General features: G+C 37.4%; 1 protein-coding gene and 1 pseudogene across 7 annotated transcripts; one reads left to right on the top strand and one right to left on the bottom strand.

The window, feature by feature from the left end:
* Window positions 1–245, bottom strand: part of LOC115838555 — a 42,943-nt pseudogene extending 42,698 nt beyond the window's left edge.
* CCDC90B (coiled-coil domain containing 90B) lies at window positions 9–24,403 on the top strand. 7 transcript variants are annotated; one of them, XM_012505259.2, is made up of 9 exons: window positions 9–858; window positions 6,166–6,285; window positions 7,604–7,707; window positions 11,682–11,783; window positions 12,427–12,468; window positions 12,555–12,626; window positions 12,720–12,773; window positions 20,387–20,501; window positions 23,889–24,403. In XM_012505259.2, exons 3-9 carry the CDS (start codon window positions 7,687–7,689, stop codon window positions 23,942–23,944), a joined length of 462 nt encoding a protein of 153 aa, XP_012360713.1. In that variant the 5' UTR covers window positions 9–858; window positions 6,166–6,285; window positions 7,604–7,686; the 3' UTR covers window positions 23,945–24,403. The 7 variants fall into 7 exon arrangements, with proteins under 7 accessions (XP_012360713.1, XP_003254681.1, XP_003254682.1 ...); XM_003254633.4 differs by having other exon boundaries at window positions 9–543; XM_003254634.4 differs by having other exon boundaries at window positions 9–316.
* Window positions 24,404–26,561: the final 2,158 nt, after the last annotated feature.

Raw genomic sequence — 26,561 nt, forward strand, 5'->3', positions numbered from 1 at the left:
AGAATGCTCAGCGGCCGAAAACTTCAGGTCCCAGGCTGCTGTGCGGTTAAATGCGACTCCATCTCCCCCGACCCAAGCGCGTAATGGCCGCTGGCTATCTTGGGGGAGCCAGCTGTTGGACTATGCCCCACTGCCAGGAAACAGGTGCCGGAAGGTTCTCTGACAAGATCCCGCTTTCCTAGGGCGGTAAAGGCGTTCACAGGTCGGGAAGGGGCGGTGGGAGAAGCGGGGCAGCGCTGAGCCATGCTTGTGAACTGTGGGTCTGTCTGTGAAGGGGCCCAGTTTCGTGGCACCACGGTAGCGCCCGCGCTAAAAGGTTGTCTTGTGACAGAGCGAAAACTACAATTCCCAGCATTCCTGCGGTGCCAGAACTACCTTGCCCGAAAACCTGTGCGAGATCTACCCCGTCTTCCGCCTCCCTCCCACCGGAAAACTCTGAGGACATGAATAGTCGCCAGGCTTGGCGTCTCTTGCTCTCCCAAGGCAAAGGGGATCGTTGGGTTTCAAGGCCCCGCGGGCATTTCTCGCCGGCCCTGCGGAGAGGTGAGGCAAGGCGTGTCATAGATGCCTGAGTGCTGTCTAGGGAGACGATGCCCGTGGGTTGCGCCTGCTAGAGCGAACGGGAAGAGAAGGTGCCACGCCCTTCTCCCGGATTCACGCCTTGTGCTGGCGGCGCCGCTGCCTGCTGCCCTGACTTGCCCAGCTCGCCCCAAAGAGCGAGGACTGAGGAAAGCACTGCCTTTCTGTTCTTAAAGCGAACCTTTGAAGGCCTGGGCTTCGCGCTCGGCTTCTCAGCCCTTGTGTCCCTTTTTTGGTGACATGAGGCTAGTAATCTCGTAGGTCAGGAGCCAACGTAAGGTAATCTGTGTTTCAGGGTGTCCTGATTTCTTTTGTGGCCTGATCAAATTTAGATTTTGTTTTTTTAGGTGCTGGCCTCGAGCCCAGGTTTTTGGTAGACAGCATCATAAATTTCAGGCCACGTCTGCCTTATTCTCGCTGGAATTCTCAGTACTTTTCAGTCACATTGTAGACTTTGGGGAAAAAAGTGAATACTGGAACCCACAAGTTTCCAACCGGTTGGCACCCCTGTTAACAGGGTGTCCTGAAGACATCTAACTTTATTCCGAGAAATGTTTCTAGGGCTAGGTTTTTGTTGTTGTCGTCGTTGTTTTTTACCTCCAGTGTTTAAACTTCCCTCCCACTTTTTAAACAGTTTTAAGGTTGCCCACAAAATAGGCGAATAGGCACCTCTTATCAACCTTAGCATTCTCCGTTCACCTTCTTGAATCTTCAGTGCCAGGTACACTTAGCCATTCCGTACCCAAACACTTCTACGCTGTTATTTATGCTCCATATTGTTACTTGTGCTATTTTGCTCATTGTTTCATTTTAATCCACACCAGTAACAGCTGCAGTCAAAACCGCAGTTGTTGATCCCCCATCTGTAAGATTGCTGTTTAGCTGCCAGGGTCATTCACAAGGTCTCTTTTGTTAGGTATTTGAGTGTTTGGCATACATGCACATTATGATGGATTTTACAAAAAGTAGGTAGCACTTTTGAACTCCAGGAAACCATCCAGGTGCCATCTTTGTTGACTTTTACAGGTGTACGTTACATATCCAAATGAAAACAAAATTAAATGTTCTTAGAGAATGAACTTTGAAGTGCATATCATACTGGGAAATATATGACCATAAGTAAATGTTAATATTTTAACATAAAAGTTATCCCAATTGAATCTGAGTGTTCTTGGAAAAAACTTAAATCTCTTCTTACAACTAGTAGGATTTGTGTCCTTCCTCACTAAACGAATATTGAATGTTTATTGTATACAAGTAGTTTAAATTTGCCTAATAATGTCAATAATCGAGGGATTTGAAAACCTTGACCTCTGACCAATGGAAGGACCTTAGTTATTCTAATGCAACTAGTGTAGCACGTTAGTAGACCAGCATGTAAGAATATATGCTGTTAATGCCTGTTCTTTTGAGTTCCTGACAGAAAAGTAACTGGCTATACACCGAAGTGTTTCAGCTGTAAAGTTAGAAGTAAATTAATATAAAACTTGCAGCTTAAATTTAATGGGACAACATTTTACATGTTTGTTTGTTTTTTCAAAAGTAAAATTTGACCTTTTCCAGGAAAGAGGAGCTTGGTGCAAGATAGGCCAGAGTTCCAATCCGCAATCTATGACTTAGTAGTTTTGTGAAACTGGTTAAACCTTTAAACGCTTGAGTTTGTATCTCGCTATTACAAACAAATCCACAAGATAGGTATCAAAGAATCAAAAGTAGTAACAATGAAAGGAAAGGTTTGGGGTTTGTACAGATGTTTAAGTCTGTACAAAACTTTTCAAGCTATTAAGGATCTGTTATTCTACTTTGAGCTGGAAACACTGATTCTGGGCACATCTCCCCTACCTATTACTATGGCTGCAAAGACTTACTTATTTTTATTTTATTTTTTTTTTGAGACAGGGTCTCTGTCACTCAGGCTGGTCTGCCTTGTGCCATCTCGGCTCCCTGCAGCCTCTGCCTCCCAAGCTCAGGTGATCCTCCCACTTCAGTCTCCCAAGTAGCTGGGACTACAGGCACACACCACCATGCCCAGCTAGTTTTTGTAATTTTTGTAGGAACAGAATCTTGCCATGTTGCCCAGGCTAATCTCGAACTCCTGGGCTCAAGCGATCCGCCTGCCTTGGCTTCCCAAAGTGCTGGGATTACAGGCATAAGCCACTGCACCCGGCCTGTAAAGACATTCTTAATGAGTGCTTATGCACTGAACTGCCCATGACACAGTTGGAATAGTGATTATGACACCCTACTATGAATATCCAATGGTTTTTCCAGTTCCTTATGGCTTCCAAAGTGGAGTGAAACCCAAAGTTCTACTGCCAGTGGGTGTCAATACCTATCTCATAGGATCGGGAGGACTAAGCAAAATATTATGTGAATATTTGACCACATATAAGGAATAATGTTTTACATATCCTTCTGTATTCTCAGCTTGCCTTAACCCCATAATAAATAGAAGCCAAGAGAATAGCAAAGGCAGCCCATGCCTAGATTTTGCTGATTTCATTCATCCTGTCTGGATAACTTCTCTAAGATTTAATGTAGCTCTACCATCATCCAAATAGGCATTCTTGATCCTTTATTTTCAAGGAGGGCCAAATGCCTCTCCTTTGTATTATTCATCATTGTGTATACATAATGCCAAGCACAGTGCCTTTCATTCAGCAAGTATCTATGGAGCATCCAGAATTGTGTAGGCATTGGGGATTCAGTAGTGAGCAAGAACAGATGTGGTCCCTGTCTCAAGGACTGTATAGTTTAGTGCAGGGGTTGACAAACTTTTTCTGTAAAGAGCCTAATAAATATTTCAGGCTTTGTAGGCTGTAAGGTCAGTCACAACTATTTGCTTTGCCACTGTAGCATGAAAGTAGCCATAGATTAATCCATAAATGAATGAGCTGTGTTCTAATAAAACTATATAGTTCTAATGAATAAAACTAGAAAAACAGGCGGTGGTAGTCTATGGGCTATAGTTGGCTGACTGCTGGTCTCTTGGGGAGACAACTGAGAGTCACATAAATGTGTAAATTGTGAGAGTGTTTGCAAAAGAATCCTATGCAGTACTATAAAAAACCATCATGAGAGAGACATAACCTAAAGGAGTCGTCAGGCTTTCCAGAGGAAGAAACATTCAGATTGAGCTGTGAAGGATAAACATGAGCAGGCAAAGAAAAGGAGAGCTTTCTGAACAGGGCAGGGGCTGGGCAAAGGCCCTGAGAAGGGAAAGCATGTGGCATGTTTGTGGAATTAAAGAGCCCTTGAAAGTAAGAGGACCAGAGAGAGCATAGTAGGACATGAGACGAGCTGCACCCTACAAAGATTTATTTGCTTGTTAAGGTATTTGGTCTCTACCCCAAATTTAGTAGGAAGCTGCTCTTTGTGCAAGGTATTCAGAGTGTTTGTTGACTAAGTCAGAGGAACTGTACTAATCTGCCTAGCTATGAGACCATAAGATCTCAGACTAATTACAGACAGTCCTCAACTTAAGATGTGTTTAACTTAAAAATTTTTGACTTTACCATGGTGCAAAAACAGTATGCATTCAGTAGAAACTGTACTTTGAATTTTGATCCTTTCCTAAGCTAACGATAATGCAGTATTCTTGCAATACTGGGCAGGGGCAGCAAGCCGCAGCTCCCAGTTAGCCATTGACCACAAGGGCAAACAACCAATACTTAGTATTGCCAGGGTTTTTGGGGTTTTGTTTTTGCATCCCATCATGTTTACAAAATGCCCATCTGGGTGTCTACATGAAATATTCAACAATTTATTATAAAGTAGGCTTTGTGTTAGATGATTTTGGCCAACTGTAGGCTAATGTAAGTGTTCTTGACGAGCTTGAGGTAAGCCAGGCTAAACTGTGATGTTCAGCAGGTTAGGTGTATTAAATGCATTTTCAGCTTAGGATATTTTCAATTTGTGATGGATGTATTGGGACATAACCCTTTTATAAGCTGAGGAGCATCCATACTTAGCCCTGAGCCTCAATTTACCTCATCCATAAAATGAGAATTTTAAGGATGGAGTAATAGATGTGAAAATAGTAAAATATTATTTAAATATTATTACTATTTTTTTTTTCTAAATCTAAATAAAATTCTAATCAGGGATATGTAACTAAGAGTACCATCATTACTCCTAATGCAGTTGTTATTGAAACTACTGAAATCTGCCCCTTTTTCCTCTAATTTTTCTTTTTCTCTCCTACCTTAGGTCTTATATTTACACATAAAGGCATGTTTCTTTACCCTTCTAGATGATATTCAAGTGAAAAAGATTACTGACCAGTGTACTAATATATGTTTTAAAAAATTGCTCCACCTTTATTTACAGCTACTTGCTTTTATCTCTTCAGTTAAATATAATTTTTTGGAGTAGTTTAATGAATCTTTTATCATTTGAATTTAGAGTTTATTGTTAAATTTTTTTAAAAAACAATATCTGTTTCCTGCCTTCTAGTCTATAAAATCAGTGAGAACATCATTCATGTCTCGTTTTGCTTATGATTTTATCCCCTGTGCCTGGCACAAGTTCTAGCACTCAATCAATATTCATTAGGCTATAAGGATATAAAGAAGGAATCAAATTTGTCCTACACAGTACTAGTGGAAAAATAATGCCTGACGTTGCAGCCTTTTAAATATCTAGATATTTTAAGTGGCTTAGGATAAATAAGAGAGACAGCATGGAGTATAAGATTTGCAGTCAGAAGAACCTGAGTCTGAATCCTAATTCTGCCCTTGGCTCTGTAAAGGTAACTCCTTTACCTTTCCTAGAAGTTGTTTATGGGCAGAGCACCTTGTAATAAATTCATGAGCAATATATAGAAAAGGTCTTTACTGTGTCTAGGTTAAAACTTGGGGAATTTATTGAAATAGGAAAAGAAGGGTTATTTCAGAAATGAGAAATTTTTCTTAGGGTTGTTATGTTGATACCAGTAAATACGTCCATGATTTCAAATCAAATTCATTGATTGAATCAACAGTAAAACTTGGTGGCCCAACTGTGTGCCAAAGCACTGTTCTAGGTGCTAAAGATACAGTAGTGAAAACCACAGTCAAAGCATCATGGAACTTCCATTCTGATCCAGAGATACAAACAGCAAACAAGACAATTTCATGTTGGAGCTGAGAACTATGTAGAAAATAAACTACGGATATATAAGTGAGTGGGAGTATGGAAAGCTACTTTAAATAGGGATTAAGTGTAAAAAATTTTCATAGCTCTTTGAAAGACTATTACTGAGCACAGAGAAGAATTGAATTGTGCAGTTTCGGCTTTTCAGTAATTAGAGCTGAGCTGGTGATATCCAAAGCATTTGATGTGTGTTTTATTATAAGTTTATACTGACTCAACATTTCTGAATACCAAAGGAGGGAAAAGAAACATTTATTGAATGGTATGTACAGAAGAATGTCAGAGACTTTTCAGATAAAAGAGAGGCTCAGAGGAGTCAATTAACTTGGGTGAGATGACAAAACTAGAAGAGCTGGAACTGTGTTATAAATGGGTGGGGAAAATGCTTTGTAAGCTAAAGTAGCTTTGTAAGCTATCAGTTACTACAAAAGAAAAAAATGTCTTCTCTTTCAGAGTTCTTCACTACCACAACCAAGGAGGGATATGATAGGCGGCCAGTGGATATAACTCCTTTAGAACAAAGGAAATTAACTTTTGATACCCATGCATTGGTTCAGGACTTGGAAACTCATGGTGAGAAACATGGATACCTCTTGAAAGAAGAAAATTAATAGCACTCATAATGCCTAGTTAAGACAGTATCACTATTATGAACAATTAAAAGTAACTATTTTTAAAATTTATTTAAAAAAATTTTTAAATTATTTTAAAATCCATACAATGAAATATTTTATAATCACTAAAAATGATAGTTTGAGAAATATTTACTGATATGGGGAATGTTCAAGATATGTTAATTGAAAAAAGCTTATGAAATAATATGTGCAGAATTACTCCAATTAAGTGAAAAAAACTAGAGTTTCTAGGTTAATACTAAAGTCCATGTGGAAGTACAAATGTTTGAGATTAAAAAATCAGAAAATAAGCACCAAAAATTACCTGATATCAAAACAGTAGTTTAAATTGTGTGATATTAAAGGCATAGACTAATAGAACAAAATGGTACTGAGAGACACAGACATGAATTTAATATGTGATGAAGGCATTACAAATTAGGGAAAGGAAGGACTATTTAATAAATGAGACATAATAAATGACTAGCCACTGGGAAAAAATATATTAGATCCTCTTATTGAAAACTAAATTTCAGATAGATGAAAAGCTAAATGTAAAAGAAGAATAAGCAGTTTTACAGAAAAAAGTGGGCAAATGCTATAAAGCAGAACACAGAAAAATAAATATAAATAACAAAAAGTATATGTAATGCTTAACCTCTCTACAAACCAAGGAAATGCAAATTTAAGTAACATTAAAATAACAATGCAATACAATTTTTTTATGCCAATTACACACTCAAAAAAAAAAGTCACATCCAATGTTAATATAGATGTGGGGAGATACAGAATGAGAATTAAAATTGTAGAGTTCTTTTTTTTTTTTGAGACGGAGTCTTGCTCTATTGCCCAGGCTGGAGTGCAGTGGTGCAGTCTCTGCTCACTGCAAGCTCTGCCTCCTGGGTTCATGCCATTCTCCTGCCTCAGCCTCTCGAGTAGCTGGGACTATGGGTGCCCGCCATCACGCCCGGCTATTTTTGTATATTTAGTAGAGATGGGGTTTCACCGTGTTAGCCAGGATGGTCTCTATCTCCTGACCTTGTGATCTGCCCACCTCGGCCTCCCAAAGTGCTGGGATTACAGGCGTGAGCCACGGCGCCCAGCCTAAAATTGCAGAGTTCTTTTAGAGAGTAATTTAGCATTATCTGTCAATTTTTTAATTGTAAACATTATTTAAAAGAGTATAACAATTTAAATGTTGAGGAGTTACTCTTGCTATCTATTATGATAAGGATATACACTTTAAAAAAAATAAAATACCTATTTGCTGCCTACAGGATTTGACAAAACACAAGCAGAAACAATTGTGTCAGCGTTAACTACTTTATCAAATGTCAGCCTGGATACTATCTATAAAGAGATGGTCACTCAAGCTCAACAGGTAATACACTGATTACTACCACTGCTGATACTTTCATTAGACAATCATTTCCTAACTACTTCTCTGTCTGCCTACTGACCTTCCAAACACACTTGTATCTTCCTTGTTCTCTCTAAAGGGACCACAAAAAAAAACATTGAATAAAGTCAATATTTAGAGAGACTGAATAGTTAGAATAGTTGTAATAATATTGTGGTAACAGAGAATGGTATTTTGCCAAATCTTTGATGGGATGAGATCATTATATTGTTTTTCATGAGTGGTGGTAGATTATTAGTGAAACAACTTTTTCCCTCTAGAAAGCCCACCACAGAAGAGCTAATCTTTCTATATATTCAGTATATTTTATTGCTGCTATACATACATATTGGTTAATTTTCACAGACATAGCTGGAAAGGACTTACATGGCTGGGAAGGACTTTATAAATTCCCTGGCTAAGACGCTTTAATTTGACTGAATATAAAAATCCTTAAAGTCAAATATAAGAATTTAACATGTAAGAGGCACAATGCTGTGTACTTTTCATATATTATTTAATCTCTAATAACCTTGAAAAGTAAGCAGAATTCTATTTGGCCACTGAAGACAGGCTCAGAGAGATTGAGCAGTTTGCAAGAGTTTTCACTATGGTGGTATGGACAAAAAGCAATAATTTTATATAAAGGACTGAATAAACTAAATGAGCTTAACTGGAATAATCATTTCTGTCAGTCATGAAATAATGTATTATGTTTAGGAATCTGTTTTCTTCCTATGGTTATATTTTTTTAATTTTAATTTTTCAAATTTAGTCTTCCTTCCTCAGATAAGTATTTTACAGCACAGAGAAAAATCAGGATTTCTTATATAAAATTAGAATATTTTGCATAAAATTTCATTTTTTGCAAAGGGTCATGGTAAATCAAAAAATTTTAAAGATTTCTACTATGGCCAGGTGCCGTCGCTGACACCTGTAATCCCAGTACTTTGGGAGGCTGAGGTAGGCAGATCACTTGAGGTCAGGAGTTCGAGACTAGCCTGGCCAACAAGGTGAAACACTGTCTCTACTAAAAAAAAAAAAAATACCAAAAATTAGCCAGGCGTGATGGTGGGCACCTATAATCCCAGCTACTCAGGAGGCTGAGGCAGGAGAATCGCTTGAACTGGGGAGGGGAAGGTTGCAATGAGCCGACATCGCACCACTGCACTCCAGCCTGGGTGACAGAGTGAGACTCTATCTCAAAAAAAGAAAAAAAAAACTATAATCTCCAATTATAGTAGACAAATGTCCAATTAATTAGACATTTAAAATTGAAACATTGAATCCCTACATTTAACTTACCTTTAAGTTTGTACATGCATTTCTAGGATCATAACAGACTACTAACTCCACTAAAGAAAAAGCCAAACATCTAATTAGTTACTCCTAAGCTCTGAGCTGTCCTGAAAGAGTTATATGGAGCTACTGATATTTTTAATGAAGTAATTTTGTCTTAAATTTTTAAGTTTACCTATCATATAAGGAGTGAAGTAAAGCTGTGATTTGAGGAATCTTTGTGCTGCTAGGACCATTTAATCCTATATACGAGAGGTAGGATTGAGTATAGAAATATCATTATTAAACTTTTGGCTTTTTTATTACTGGTGTCTGAAGTTAAAAGTCCTGTTCTGTTCTTGAATCTAATTCAATTGCTGACCCCACCTCTAGTATAGAATAAGGCACAGAGATGTCATGAAGGGTGAAGCTAAGGCTCAGGGTCATCAGGCCATTAAGCTGCATACTTGATCATTTCAGAAAGGGCCATATGAAACCAAGTCAGCTAGCAGGATGAGGGGGAAAAAATAAAATAATAAAGTCTTATTCTGAAAATTTGATTATATTGTGATTTTTATTAAAATGTGAATATTCTCTGATGGCTCCATAGTAGTTAAAAAAATCACACTTTTAATAGATTTAGCTACTTAACAATGGATTATGTCTTTACATTTAAAGTTGTTAAAGATGGACACCTGTGCAGTTTTTTGTAGGCTTTTTGAGTCTGTATTTAAAGGAAGAATGAGGTAAAAAGAGGCTCTTAAGAGCCACATTAAGGCTGGTGTGGTGGCTCACGCCTGTAATCCCAGCACTTCAGGAGGCTGAGAGGTTGAGCAGATCACTTGAGGTCAGAAGTTCGAGACCAGCCTGGCCAACATGGCAAAACCCTGTCTCTACTAAAAATGCAAAAAAATTAGCTGGGCATGATGGTGGGTGCCTGTGGTCCCAGCTACTCGGGAGGCTGAGGCACGAGAATCGCTCAAACCCAGGAAGTGGAGGCTGCAGTGAGCCAAGATTGCGCCACTGCGTTCCAGCCTGAGTGACAGAGCAAGGCTCTGTCTCAGAAAGGCCACAATACAATCCCTTATTTTCAGGTTCAGACACCACAAGAAGTCGTAATTAGCTTTCCAACTTTTGCCTATGTAATCTCAGTAATAAGAATACATTATTTTTAATGTCATATAATTCCTTTATAGTGATATTTGGGGCAAACAGGACTGCCAGCCCCTAGAGGCCACATGTGTGTGACTTCTGAATTAATTCTCATAAATATGTCAAGCAGAACTGAATAAAAGAAAATGAACAACCCTCCCCAGTAATATATGAGGGTTAGAAAAGGCATGAGTCAGCAATGTCTGTTGTACACAGTTAAAAACTTCTAAGAAGTCCAAACTTCCTCCACATTAATACATTAGCATTAGACTATCCTGCTTCAGCCATTAGATCCCTGTCCCATCGGTAATAATAATAGCTAACATCTCAGTGCTAACCATATGCCAAGTACTATCTTAAGCATTATACATACATAATCTCCTTTAATCCTCAAAACAACTCTTCAAGGTGTACCAGGTACTGTTACTATTTCCATTTTACCAATGAGAAGACCAGAGAAGTTAAATGACTTGCTAGCATCTCATAGTAAATGGCAGAGTTTGGGTTCAAACCTAGACAGCCTGACTTCAGAACTCACACTCTTTTTTGGGCTTTCTTGTTTTATTTCTAAACTGTTATACAGAGTCCTTAATAAGGTTATACCTCATCTGCTTTTTCTTTTGGTAAAGGATAGAGAAATTAGCAAGCTACCTGATTTTAAGAAGTTTAGTGCTACAGGTTGAATATCCCTTATCTGAAATGTTTGGGACCAGAAGTGTTTCAGATTTCAGATTTTTTTTTTTTTAATTTTGGAATATTTGCAATACACTTACCAGTTGAGCATCCCAAATCTGAAATCCAAAATACTCCAATGTGCATTTCCTTTGAGTGTCATGTCAGCACTCAAAAAGTTCCAGATTTTGGATTTCAGATTTTTGGATTAGGGATAGTCAACCTGTAACAGTTACATTTTCTTGGTAAGGCTGTCTTAAATCATTTCTACAAAATTATCCCTCCCTAACAAGGCAAAAGCTTATAAATCTATCAGGTAAGTGCTACCTTTCACATATTCTTTGTAGTGCCAAATATAGGGAGGATACCCAGGAGTTTAAACAAAATTGGTTATGTTGTGCGGACAAAGGGCAATTATTTTAACTATACATGTATTTTGTTTTACTACCTGACTTCTGAGTCGTATCCAATACCATGGAATTTTCCAGTGGTAGAAAATCTCTCAAAATCAAAGTTATAAGAGATAAAACCCTTTCCATTTGGGTATTCAAAAAACAAGAACAAAACATTATTTTTTTGAGGAACTCGTAGGGTCTAAGGAAGCATTTTATTGAGATTCTTTTCATTCAAAGGCCTACACATTTCTCTGTCTTCACTAGGAAATCCTTTTTCTTCCTTGAATCTCTTTCTTTTCATTTTGATATTTCAGATATGTAGGTTTCATATTTACTTAACCAGTCAACGTTATACCTTGTAGCATGTTAACAAATTCATTTAAATTTCATGAAAACAATTCTGTAAATAAAAAGATGGCTTTCTATAGATTACTAGGTTATTTTTATTTTGTTTTCTAGGAAATAACAGTACAACAGCTAATGGCTCATTTGGATTCTATCAGGAAAGACATGGTCATCCTAGAGAAAAGTGAATTCGCAAATCTGAGAGCAGAGAATGAGGTGATACAAATTTTAATTTATTACTTATAACTGATCTCATAATAAGCATCCTACTTAATGAATAATTTAATAAGACCAAGTAATAATTCCATGTGGTTAGTAAACAATAAGTTTTTAGATTTAAAAACATACTATTTGTTTAACCATACCTAATCTTTTTCTATATAAATCATAGTGCTTTGCGTACTGAAGAGAATAAGAGTTACATTTTATACATATAAAACCACATAAAACGGAAAATCTTTGAGCTATATATATAAAATTTCTATATAATGGTTTCAGAGCTGAGAGTAATATGGCATTTTCCATTTTATTTAATCCTGTACTAAATGTCTTTGTGACTTAAAAGTATATTTCTGTAATTAAGTCAGAATTTTAAGTTATGTTATCCACTATAGCTGATTTTTAAATTTAGAAAATCAGTTTTTAAAAGTATAATATAAAAACAAATGCATTTTGCTCATAAGAATTATTTTCTGAATACAGTGGCTTACTAGTTTCTTTTGAAGATTTTTTTCCTTATCAATTCTGTATTAGAAATCCATAGATTGTCCAAATTTTGGTAATCTAGGGTTTCAGATTTTTTTAATCATAATATAGACTTGGTTTAATGCTAATTGCCTGTGATCTTTCCTGTACCTAGAAAATGAAAATTGAATTAGACCAAGTTAAGCAACAACTAGTGGTAAGTGAATTTTTTTTCTAGCTGCTAATTTCAGAACAAATATTCATTACAAGATCATTTTTTAAATATCTTTACTTTCTTTAAAGCATGAAACCAGTCGAATCAGAGCAGATAATAAACTGGATATCAACCTAGAAAGGAGCAGAGTAACAGATATGGTAATGTGCTTTTAAATGTACTTTCTTGGTTACTTATTCCTTTTTTATTTTTAGACTTTTTTATTTAACTTCCTGCTGCTTCATATCCTATAGTTTACAGATCAAGAAAAGCAACTTATGGAAACAACTACAGAATTTACAAAAAAGGTAAGGTAATAGGTAAAAATGCCTCTTTTGTACAGTTCTTGTGCCTTGTATAACTGCTTTTATGTGTACCAGTTTATAAGTTTAGACTTTTAAAAACTAGCCCTATAGAGTCTCTGGCTTCCTCATAGCTATTATAGTTAGCCAGCACTTCTGGGGAACCTGGCACCAGGTAGATGGTGGCCCATGAGCCATGACCTTGAAGTAAGAATCAAGATTTCCACATAGTGTGCTTTTTTAAACTAAATTACTTCTATAATAGAAAATAACTATTTTTTGGGCCAGGCACAGTAGCTCACACCTGTTAATCCTGCACTTTGGGAGGCTGAGGGAGGAGTTCAAGACCAGTCTGGGCAACATAGCAAGACCCTGTCTCAAAAAAAAAAAAAAAAAAAAAAACTATTTTTTAAAAGATAAAGATTCACTGTTGGTATTTCATAATTGGTACTGAAATGAGTGCCTAGGTTCAGTTAATTATCTTAAGGTTTTAAAAAAGCTATATATTAATAATATATAAACACTAATATTTAGTGTTTATTAATGTGCCAGATACCATTTTCCATGCTTTACTTATATCTGTTAATTCACTTAATATTCGTATCAGTCTCTGTGAGGTAGGCGCTATTATTCGCATTTTAACAATTTGGAAAATGAAGCACAGAGGGCTTAAGGTCCCACAGTTAATAAGTGGTGTCACTAGGGAAAGAACTTGGATTCTAAATCCCTAACTTGGAACTACTGCTGTCCTTCTCAGTAATCCTACAGTGTAATCATGACTTCATCTCTGTGGCTTGAGTAAAACCCAGCTTTCTGACTCAGCCTTCTCCTTTTCTTTAAAAGTTGAAAGCTGTTTGTCCACATTCTAACAGAAAATATGTCACTTTTGCTCATAATTTAATAGAAGATAAGGTCACATTTGTTCTTTCAAAGATCTTATTCTCTTCCCTTACTTCTTGGCCAGATAAAGGAGATAAGCAAGGAAATCAGCAAAATCTTTTACAACTACTTTCTGTACTCTAGGTCTCATCTGTTCTCCCTATCCTTTGTCCCCTATACATGTATCAGTGTTACCCATCAGGTATTTCTGCCAGTTCCTTTAATACTGGTGCCAGTTCATATTATACACCTGGTTATTTTTTTTTTAATTTGCAGAATATATTTAAAGTTTTAACCATAATATCCTAAGGACTTCACACACATAAAATGATAGTTCTGTGACCTAATTTTTTGCTTCTTAGTTTATCATCTTATGTATTTAGGTATAAATATGTTATTATGAGGTTTTTAGAATATGTCCAGTATGTGATACTCTTAAAAGATGATCTTCAAATATGAAAGCAGAAGGAATGTAATTCGTCAGTTTATAGTGTTTTTAAAAAAAATTTTTTCTATACTTTAAGTTCTAGGGTACACGTGCACAACGTGCAAGTTTGATACATAGGTATACATGTACCATGTTGGTTTGCTGCACCCATCAACTCATCATTTACCTTAAGTATTTCTCCTAATGCTATCCCTCCCCCAACCACCACCCGACAGGCCCCAGTGTGTGATGTTCCTGTATCCAAGTGATCTCATTGTTCAGTTCCTACCTATGAGTGAAAACATGCGGTATTTGGTTTTCTGTCCTTGTGATAGTTTGCTGAAAATGATGGTTTCTAGCTTCATCCATGTCCCTGAAAAGGACATGAACTCATCCTTTTTTTATGGCTGCATAGTATTCCATGGTGTATATGTGCCACGTTTTCTTAATCCAGTCATTGATGAACATTTGGGTTGGTTCCAAGTCTTTGCTATTGTGAATAGTGCTGCAATAAACATATGTGTGCATGTGTCTTTATGGTAGCATGATTTATAATCCTTTGGGTATATACCCAGTAATGGGATTGCTGGGTCAAATGGTAATTCTAGTTCTAGATCCTTGAGGAATTGCCACACTGTCTTCCACAATGGTTGAACTATTTTACACTCCCGCCAACAGTGTAAAAGCGTTCCTATTTCTCCACATCCTCTCCAGCATCTGTTGTTTCCTGACTTTTTAATGACTGCCATTCCAACTGGTGTGAGATGGTATCTCACTGTGGTTTTGGTTTGCATTTCTCTGATGACCAGTGATGATGAGCATTTTTTCATGTGTCTGTTGGCTGCATAGATGTCTTCTTTTGAGAAGCGTCTGTTAATATCCTTTGCCCACTTTTTGATGGGGTTGTTTTTTTCTTGTAACTTTGAGTTCTTTATAGATTTCTGGATATTAGCCCTTTGTCAGATGGGTAGATTGCAAAAATTTTCTCCCATTCTGTAGGTTGCCTGTTCACTCTGATGGTAGTTTCTTTTGCTGTACAGAAGCTCTTTAGTTTAATTAGATCTTATTTGTCTATTTTGGCTTTGTTGCCATTGCTTTTGGTGTTTTAGTCATGAAGTCCTTGCCCATGCCTATGTCCTGAATGGTATTGCCTAGGTTTTCTTCTAGGGTTTTTATGGTTTTAGGTCTAACATTTAAGTCATTAATCCATCTTGAATTAATTTTTGTATAAGGTGTAAGGAAGGGGTACAGTTTCAGCTTTCTACATATGGCTAGCCAGTTTTCCCAGCACCATTTATTAAATAGGGAATCCTTTCCCCATTTCTTGTTTTTGTCAGGTTTGTCAACGATCAGACGTTTGTAGATGTGTGGTGTTATTTCTGAGGCCTCTGTTCTGTTCCATTGGTCTATATATCTGTTTTGGTACCAGTATCATGCTCTTTTGGTTACCGTAGCCTTGTAGTATAGTTTGAAGTCAGGTAGCATGATGCCTCCAGCTTTGTTCTTTTTGCTTAGGATTCTCTTCGCAATGCGGGCTCTTTTTTGGTTCCATATGAACTTTAAAGTAGTTTTTTCCAATTCTGTGAAGAAAGTCATTGGTAGCTTGATGGGGATGGCATTGAATCTAAGCCATTTTCACAATATTGATTCTTCCTATCCATGAGCATGGAATATTCTTCCATTTATTTGTGTCCTCTTTTATTTCATTGAGCATTGGTTTATAGTTCTCCTTGAAGAGGTCCTTCACATCCCTTATAAGTTAGATTCCTAGGTATTTTATTCTCTTTGAAGCAATTGTGAATGGGAGTTCACTCATGATTTGGTTCTCTGTCTGTTAATGGTGTATAGGAATGCTTGTGATTTTTGCACATTGATTGTGTATCCTGAGACTTTGCTGAAGTTGCTTATCAGTTTAAGGAGATTTTGGGCTGAGACAATGGGGTTTTCTAAATATAGAATCATGTCATCTGCAAACAGGGACAATTTGACTTCCTCTCTTCCTAAATGAATACCCTTTATTTCTCTTGCCTGATTGCCCTGGCCAAAACTTCTAACACTATGTTGAATGGGAGTGATGAGAGAGGGCATCCTTGTCTTGTGCCAGTTTTCAAAGGGAATGCTTCCAGTTTTTGCCCATTCAGTATGATATTGGCTGTGGGGTTGTCATAAATAGCTCTTACTATTTTGAGGTACGTTCTATCAATACCTAGTTTATTGAAAGTTTTTAGCATGAAGGGCTGTTGAATTTTGTCGAAGTCCTTTTCTGCATCTGTTGAGATAATCATGTGGTTTTTGTCTTTGGTTCTGTTTATGTGATGGATTACGTTTATTGATTTGCATATACTGAACCAGCCTTGCATCCCAGGGATGAAGCCAACTTGATCGTGGTGGATAAGATTTTTGATGTGCTGCTGGATTCAGTTTGCCAGTATTTTATTGAGGATTTTTGCATCAATGTTTATCACGGACATTGCTCTAAAATCCTTTTTTTGTTGTGTCTCTGCCAGGCTTTGGTATCAGGATGATGTTGGCCTCATAAAATGAGTTAGGGAAGATTCCCTCTTTTTCTATTGATGTGAATAGTTTCAGAAGGAATGGTACCAGCTCCTCTTCGTACCTCTGGTAGAATTTGGCTGTGAATCTGTCTGGTCCTGGACTTTTTTTGGTTGTTAGGCTATTAATTACTGCCTCAATTTCAGAGCCTGTTATTGGTCTATTTAGAGATTCACCTTCTTCCTTGTTTAGTCTTGGAAGGGTGTATGTGTCCAGGAATTTATCCATTTCTTCTAGATTTTCTAGTTTATTTGTGTAGAGGTGTTTATAATATTCTCTGATGCTAGTCTATATTTGTGGGATCTGTGGTGATATCCCCTTTATCATTTTTTATTGTGTCTATTTGATTCTTCTCTCTTTTCTTCATTAGTCTTGCTAGTGGTCTGTCAATTTTGTTGATCTTTTCAAAAAACCAGCTCCTAGGTTCATTGATTTTTTTTAAGGGTTTTTTGTGTCTCTTATCTCTTTCAGTTCTGCTCTGATCTTAGTTATTTCTTGCCTTCTGCTAGCTTTTGAATGTGTTTGCTCTTGCTTCTCTAGTTCTTTTAATTGTGACATTAGGGTGTCGATTTTAGATCTTTCCCGCTTTCTCTTGTGGGCATTTAGTGCTATAAATTTCCCTCTACACACTGTTTTAAATGTGTCTCAGAGATTCTGGTACGTTGTGTCTTTGTTCTCATTGGTTTCAAAGAACATCTTTATTTCTGCCTTCATTTCGTTATGTACCCAGTAGTCATTCAGGAGCAAGTTGTTCAGTCTCCATGTAGTCGTGCAGTTTTGAGTGAGTTTCTTAATCCTGAGTTCTAATTTGATTGCACTGTGGTCTGAGAGACAGTTTGTTGTGATTTCTGTTCTTTTACATTTGCTGAGGAGCGTGAGTGCTTTAATTCCAACTATGTGGTCAATTTTAGAATAAGTGTGATGTGGTGCTGAGAAGAATGTATACTCTGTTGATTTGGGTTGGAGAGTTCTGTAGATGTCTATTAAGTCTGCTTGTTGCAGAGCTGAGTTCAAGTCCTGGATATCCTTGTTAACCTTCTGTCTCATTGATCAATCTAATATTGACAGTGGGGTGTTAAAGTCTCCCATTATTATGTGGGAGTCTAAGTCTCTTTGTAGGTTTCTAAGGACTTGCTTTATGAATCTGGGTGCTCCTGTATTGGGTGCATATATATTTAGGATAATTAGCTCTTCTTGCTGAATTGATCCCTTTATCACTATGTAATGGCCTTCTTTGTCTCTTGATCTTTGTTGGTTTAAAGTCTGTTTTATCAGAGACTAGGATTGCAATCCCTGCTATTTTTTTGCTTTCCATTTGCTTGGTAGATCTTCCTCTATCCCTTTATTTTGAGCCTATGTGCATCTTTGCATGAGATGGGTCTCCTGAATACAGCACACTGATGGGTCTTGACTCTATCCAATTTGCCAGTCTATATCTTTTAATTGGGGCATTTAGTCCATTCATATTTAAGGTTAATATTGTTATGTGTGAACTTGATCCTGTCATTATGATGTTCACTGGTTATTTTGCCCATTAATTGATGCAGTTTCTTCCTAGCCTCAATGGTCTTTACAATTTGGCATGTTTTTGCAGTGGTTGGTACCGGTTGTTCCTTTCTATGTTTAGTGCTTCCTTCAGGAGCTCTTTTAGGGCAGGCCTGGTGGTGACAAAATCTCTCAGCATTTGCTTCTCTGTAAAGGATTTTATTTCTCCTTCACTTATGAAGCTTAGTTTGGCTAGATACGAAATTCTGGGTTAAAAATTCTTTTCTTTAAGAATATTGAATATTGGCCCCCACTCTCTTCTGGCTTGTAGGGTTTCTGCGGAGAGATCCACTGTTAGTCTGATGGGCTTCCCTTTGTGGGTAACTTGACCTTTCTTTCTGGCTGCCCTTAACACTTTTTCCTTCATTTCAACCCTGGTGAATCTGATAATTATATGTCTTGGGGTTGCTCTTCTTAAGGAGTATCTTTGTGATGTTCTCTGTATTTCCTGAATTTGAATGTTGGCCTGCCTTGCTAGGTTGGGGAAGTTCTCCTGGATAATATCCTGAAGAGTGTTTTCCAACTTGGTTCCAATCTCCCACTTTCAGGTACACCAATCAAACGTAGATTTGGTCTTTTCACATAGTCCCATATTTCTTGGAGGCTTTGTTCATTTCTTTTTACTCTTTTTTTCTCTAACCTTGTCTTCTCTCTTTATTTCATTAATTTGATCTTTAATCACTGATACCCTGTCTTCCACTTGATTGAATCAGCTATTGAAGCTTGGGCATGCATCATGAAGTTCTGGTGCCATGGTTTTCAGCTCCATCAGGTCATTTAAGGTCTTCTCTACACTGTTTATTCTAGTTAGGCATTCGTCTAATCTTTTTTCAAGGTTTTTAGCTTCCTTGCAATGGGTTCGAACATCCTCCTTTACCTTGGAGAAGTTTGTTATAACCGACCTTCTGAAGCCTGCTTCTGTCAACTCATCAGTCATTCTCCGTCCAGCTTTGTTCCATTGCTGGCAAGGAGCTGTAATCCTTTGGAGGAGAAGAGGCATTATGATTTTTAGAATTTTCAGCTTTTCTGCTCTGGTTTCTCCCCATCTTTGTTGTTTTTATCTACCTTTGGTCTTTGATGTTGGTGACCTACAGATGGGGTTTTGGTGTAGATGACCTTTTTGTTGATGTTGATGCTATTCCTTTCTGTTTGTTTTCCTTCTAACAGTCAGGACCCTCAGGTGCAGGTCTGTTGGAGTTTGCTGGAGGTCCACTCCAGACCCTGTTTACCTGGGTATCACCAGCAGAGGCTGCAGAACAGCAAATATTGCTACCTGATCCTTCCTCTGGAAGCTTCGTCCCAGAGGGGCAGCCGCCTATATGAGGTGTCTGTCAGCCCCTGCTGGAAGATGTCTCCCAGTTAGGCTACACGGGGGTCAGGGACCCACTTGAAGAAGCAGTCTGTCCGTTCTCAGAGCTCAAACGTGGTGCTGGGAGAACCACTGCTCTCTTCAGAGCTGTCAGACAGGGACATTTAAGTCTGTAGAAGTCGTCTGCTGCCTTTTGTTCAGCTATGCCCTGCCTGCCCACAGAGGTGGAGTCTAGAGACAGTAGGCCTTGTTGTGCTGTGGTGGGCTCTGCCCAGTTCAAGCTCCGCTGCCACTTTGTTTACCTACTCAAGCCTCAGCAATGGCGGACGCCCCTTCCCCAGCCAGTCTGCCACCTCGCAGTTCGATCTCAGACTGCTGCGCTAGCAATAAGCAAGGCTCCATGGGCATGGGACCTGCCGAGCCAGGCACAGGAGAGAATCTCCTTGTCTGCCAGTTGCTAAGACCTTGAGAAAAGCGCAGTATTTGGGCAGGAGTGTCCCATTTTTCCAGGTAGTCTGTCATGGCTTCCCTTGGCTAGGAAAGGGAAATCCACCGACCCCTTGCGCTTCCAGGGTGAGGCAATGCCCTACCCTGCTTCAGCTCGCTCTCCGTGGGCTGCACCCACTGTCCAACCAGTCCCAATGAGATGAACCAGGTACCTCAGTTGGACATGCAGAAATCACCCATCTTCTGCGTTGAGCACGCTGGGAGTTGCAGACTGGAGCTGTTCCTTTTCGGCCATCTTGGAACGCTTCAGATTTTTTTATGCCACCATGCTTTTAATGTTGCCCCAACTAAGATTTTTGTATCACAATTAGCCCATAAGTGAGCGTTTCTAATGTAAATGCTTTTGTCCATTTAATACATAGGGACAAAATTAAGTTCTCTTATTCTGGTTTATTACAGGATACTCAAACCAAAAGTATTATTTCAGAGACCAGTAATAAAATTGATGCTGAAATTGCTTCCTTAAAAACACTGATGGAATCTAACAAACTTGAGACAATTCGTTATCTTGCAGGTAAGACTGTCAGAGAAAGAAATTGCTGTCAACTAATTTTCCTGTTAGTTCCTACCTATCAAGGTAACTGAGCAGGCACAGGAAAAAAAGGAGGAGCTATAACAAGGCTTTTTTATTGCTTGGTCTCCTGTAATGCTTAAAGAAGGTTCCAGTCTCAGGATAATATATTTTTTGGAGTCTTGGGTTTTATTTTTAATACTTATAATTTTTATTATAGCAGATTACAAATTAGACACAGCCAAAGGAAGGAACATATAGGGTGTAGTATGGGACAGTTCTAAATATTAAGCTTCTGTCATCCTCACAGATGTGTTACCCTTCAGAATATGTTTAGCAGGCAGCTCTGCAGCTGACTAATAGAAAAAGCATGTGGATATAAAAGAAATATATAAACACAAGCAGAAAATGATAGAAGGATAAACTGGGTACTCCACAGTGAAAACAGAAATGAAAATTTTCTTTTTATTGCTTATGTTCTTCCATAAAGATTTGAATGAGGTTAGAGAAAAAAAGATCAATAAAGTAGATATAAGCCCATTAAAAACCTGGAGGAGGGACAGATGACCTTACCTTGAATCAACTGATTCAGCATAGATACTACCCCAAAATTAGATTATTTGTCACATACTGAGCTCCTCAAGTACCATGTGACCTGACCCAATTACAGGGCCCCAGTGATTTAGGAAGAATGCCCTAGTCAACTATTACTTGTCTTTTTTCTTTCCTTTTATAAAAAGTAATGTATTTTCATTATAAATTATTCATAGAATTCAAAAGCAGTAAAAGTGAAAGCCCCTCCCCATGTGTATTTACTGTTAGTAGTAAACATTTTCTAGGCTTTTTCTTCTATATATAAACAACTTATATACTTCTTAAAAATAATTAGATCACGTACTTTTTATAGTCTACAACTTTTAAAAGTTTAACTAAATGTCCTATTTCTTTCCACACAGACATCTTTTTATTAGAAAGCACAATATTCCCTATATGAAAATGCCACAATTTATGTATCCAGTCCTCTATTAACAGGCATTCTTCCTCCAGTTTTTCATTATTAAGGACAATACTGTATTGAACAGCCATATATATGTGTTACGTTTGAGTAAATACACATAAACACACACATATCTTTGTGCCCCCGTGCTAGTATTTCTATATAACAACTTGCTATGTACATTTAAATTTTGGGGTCAAAAAGATATGCACATTTAAAATTTTTGATATTAACAAATTGCTGTCTAAAAGAAAACTGCCGATTTATATAGTCTTAGTCATTTTCTGGGTAGTCACTACTGATGTTGAGGTGCCAGCAGGGTTGAAGTTGGAGCCCCCAGCCATCAGCTGAACCGTGGAAGGGGCACAAGTAAAATAGCCTACCTACAAGCATAATTGGAATCAGAACTTACTCTTTAAGTCTATGACTGTGTGCCTCAATTTCTCATACCAGCTTTCTCCAAAGGTTGGAAACATTACCAGCTAGACTCTTATCATTCCACTTTCACTAATCAGCAGAGATTGCCCTCTTTCCTTAGTTCCAATTTTTAAAATCCTCAGAAAGGAGTCTGAATGGTTCATCTTGGGTCAGACACCACCTTTTGACCCAGAACACTGCCACCAAGGAATAATGGCAATCTCCATTTAATCTATGTAGATAATGTGGCAGATTTTGTTCTTGGCAGATAAATAATGAAAGCTAATGTTTACAGAGTGCTTAAAATGTACCAGGCACATGCTCACCTAAGCATTTTACATATATGTAGAATGTCTCCCTAGACAGGGTATAGAGGATAAACAGCAAACTTAAAAGAAATTGGAGATGGCTCCATAGTTACTACAACAACAGCCATGAGAAATAAAAGCTGAAATAACAGCAGCAAGACATGAGAGAGAAACTTAAATGCAGTAACGATTGTATACTCTACTGAAGGAACAAAATACCTCCCATCTCACCATAAGTAAGTGTTCATTTGGTTATCTAAAACTTAATTTATCAGCTGTTGAATCAGCAGAGGATGTAACCACTTAGATAGCACTATGTGACTGAAATAAATGACAGACTGAGTCTTTCAGGTGTCACAGTATATAATAAGGATCACAAATTTTTTGTGTGTGTTTTTTTTATTAAAAGGAAAAAAAACGGCTTTGGAGTCAAGTACACTTAGTCTTAAATCCTGGCTCCACTGTTTGCTAGCGATGTAACTGGGTGTATTACCTCATCTGTACAACGGGGATAATACCACCAATCTCATGGTTAAATAAAGTAGTGTGTGTAATTGCTCAGCATACTAGCATAGTACCTGACACATGGCAAATAGTAGCAGGATCAAATGGGAGAATATATAATTGCCCAGTGGCAGTAAGACAAGAAACTCTTAGTGTTATTACTTCTCTATGTTTCTTAGAGATGCCTAATCCCAGTTCTTAAAACTGAGAAGATGATCTTATCATTAACCAAGTTTCAGTAAGTAGTAGGATCAAATGGGATGGTGTACAAATGGGTTTATACATTATGAATAACTTTACTTTGAAAGGCTAATTTCTTGTGTCTTTATTCATAAAAGTTTTCCCTTCATCTCTAACTTGTCTGTTTTTAAAAATTCATTCATTGGTGTTTTAAACAAACTGGAGACTAGGGAGTCCCTAAAGGCCTCACTCAGACTTACGTTCTAAAAGCTGGGAAAACTGAATTTTTTTTTTATCCAAAATGATGTAACCTAAAGTACAGGTAGTATATTAACTATTTTAAAGACCTGATGCTTTTTCTGCCTTTTCTTCTACCTCATTGAGTTTAAAGCGTTTTTATTAAAATTTTATTTTTTTAAGAATTATGAGAAATTAGGCCAGGCGCGGTGGCTCACGCTTGTAATCCCAGCACTTTGGGAGGCCGAGGCGGGCGGATCACGAGGTCAGGAGATCGAGACCACGGTGAAACCCCGTCTCTACTAAAAAATACAAAAAAGAAATTATTTAAAAATGTACAGAAAAGGCAATTAAAATTCTCTTCTCATAGACATATGTATATTTTACTAGCCTAACTACATAATTTTTTAATATAAGAAAGATTTCATTTATCATGAGATCTGAAATTAGAGCTTATAATTATTTAAAGTAGTCAATAATGCTAACGTTAATGATTTTAAATACAGGTTCTAGGTTCTAAATGACATAATTTACATTTTAATATACAGGTGCTTTTAAGAAGAATTAGGCATTAAGGCTGCCCTTAAGAATGTCTTTCATACTTAATTGTCTAGGGAATAAAAAACATAGGATAGAAAATTGGTTGGATTTCCTGTTTTTTGCTCTTCACTTAAAGATAACATTCTCTTTATCTCTGCAAAATAATCACAAATACAAGACCTATAACACAGTTTCTTCTTTTCACAGCTTCAGTGTTTACTTGCCTGGCAATAGCATTGGGATTTTATAGATTCTGGAAGTAGTATTAATGCTCATCCTGCTGTGGCTGTTGGCTTCTTAGAACACCAAACCGGGAGAGATTTACTTTGAACATTGTCAGTTGCAGCAAAAATTTACTACACAAGATTATTCAAAGTGTATATGGACTAAAAGAGGAAGTGTTTTAGAATGAGAAGAGATACTTTGTCTTTATTGTGTGTGTGTGAGTGCATGTGTGTGTCTTCATTATATTGAAAAGCTGTCATTCAGACCTGGTTTATTTGAGATAGAAGAGCATTTTGTCCTTTTGATAGTACATAGAAATTGAACCAGCGTTTTCTTATGTTTGCTTGAACAATTGTGTAAATCATACAGGATTTTGTGGGTATTGGTTGAATATTTGTAAACCATTCCCTAGCCTACATATTTATTATGGAATTAACTTTCCTGATAACCATTGCATAATTACATTTTTCTATAAAATAAAAGATTATTATAACAAAGTTGTGTGGGTTTTAAAAGTGACTTATCATATAGTTGGAGATTGATTTCTTTTTGGTAATGAACTAAAACAATAAATTTTAAAATGATAGGCCAGGTGCGGTGGCTCACACCTGTAATCTCAGCACTTTGGGAGGCTGAGGCGAGTGGATCACTTGAGGTCAGGAGTTCTACACCAGCCTGGCCAACATGGTGAAACCCCGTCTCTGCTAAAAATACAAAAATTAGCCAGGCATGGTGGCGCATGCCTGTAATTCCAGCTACTCAGGAGGCTGAGGCAGGAGAATCTTGCAGTGAGCTGAGATAGCGCCACTGCACTCCAGCCTGGGTGACGGAGCAAGATTCCATTACATAAATAAATAAATGTGTGCTTTAGTGCAAATTACAACACTTAATATGAAATCTGTAGAGTTGCTAAATATTGAGCTCTGATTATTACATGTATTTTTTAAATATTTGATACTCAAAAACCAGTTTATCCCTGTTGCTTAATCTAGTTTAAGTTAACCCATCTTAAATTTATTACATAAAACAAAGCTTTTCTTAATGACTTAAATTCAGCAAACATTTATTGATATCTAGTACCTACTCTCAAAAAACTCATAGGAAAATTTAAATTCGTATTTTGTTTTGTTATTAGATATATATTTATTTTTTCTTACAAAGTAATATCTATTAGTAAATCGTGTAATTTCAAAGAAATTTTAAAATGTCCTTTTCATTTTAGTTCTTCAGTCTTATCCAGATCAGGAAGACCAGAAAGTAAACATTTTGAGTTCATAATGCCTTGGTAATAGCTATAAAAGTGTGACAGTCGTTATTCAAAATAGCCTTGTCATTTGTTTAGCTATAAACAGGGAATCTGCAGTATAGAGCAGTCAAGAGATTGGTCCATATGGTCCAGTGAGTGACAGTCAGAGGCTTTCCAACTATATTTTCCTCAAAAATCTAACTGCTGGTTTGTTTTCAAAAGAAAAACCTTGACATTATCCTGTTACATTCTGATTCATTTTTATCTCTATTCCCTAAGAGAGTTCTTAGCATATTGTAGATGAATTTCCACTGGGTCAATTAATAAGTGACCATATATATTAAAGTCCACTGTAACAAAGTACACTGCATTTGTTCAGATAACCAATATGACTGTTTGCTATATGCCAAACAGCATGCTAGTCCCTGTGTGCACAGAGATGAACATGGTTTCATTCTCACTGAATTGACAATCTTAAGGAGAGAGACATTAAACAAATTATTGGTTTGTTAAGATTTAAAATATTCTAAAATATTAAGAGGGAATGCGTCTTTCCTCCATGTGAAGGAAGCTCCAGTAGCATAACGTTGTCACCCTTCATCCCCTTATCCACTCTACCCTAGGTAAAGTGACTTGCCCAGTTGTAAATCTGGAAGGAGAAACAAGGTGCAATTAGCCCACTTCCTCCCCACTCCTGTTTGGGACCAGCCCATCTGAAGAGACATTCATTCTGTTCTGCTTCTATGGGATCAGGCTCTGCCTCTGCAGGATGAGGCCTGGCCCAGTAGAGCAATGCTTGAGACATGGTAAATCTGTCCAATTCTAGAGTTCAGTGACAGGAAGCTTACTGGCCTTAAGATAAAACCCATATTCTCTTGCTGAGCACAGTGGCACACATCTATAGTCCTAGCTACTTGGGAGGCTGCGGCAGCAGGATTGCTTCAGCCAAGGAGTTCAAGGCTAAAGTGTACCATGACCACGCCTATAAATAGTCACTGTACTCCAGCCTGGCAACACATGAGATCCTGTCTCCTAAAAAAAACTTCTCCAATAGTTTTATCAGCAAATAAAGGTGTTTTTTAGGCCTCTATATTAGTTTATTCATTCTTCATCTTAGTTATATTCACAACCCAGATGGAAAGGAGGTATGCCATTCATTGGACCTTCTCAAGCCCCAACAAATAAATATACGCATTCCGAGGTTAACAGCCAATAAATATTAAATAGATCTGCGTTCTTTCTCATTGTAGGGGTTTAGTAAACAAAGTGCTTTGTATCCAATAACAGAAGAATAGAAATATGCATACCATACCCTGTCCCCATTACTTTTAGATCCTATATCCTTTCCATGAAACTTCATTTTGATGGTGGTTCTGGGGTTCAGGTAAATTTTTGTTTAGGTGTTGGAA

The sequence above is a fragment of the Nomascus leucogenys genome, chromosome 15, assembly GCF_006542625.1.
Source record: "Nomascus leucogenys isolate Asia chromosome 15, Asia_NLE_v1, whole genome shotgun sequence".
In the NCBI taxonomy this organism is placed as follows: domain Eukaryota; kingdom Metazoa; phylum Chordata; class Mammalia; order Primates; family Hylobatidae; genus Nomascus; species Nomascus leucogenys.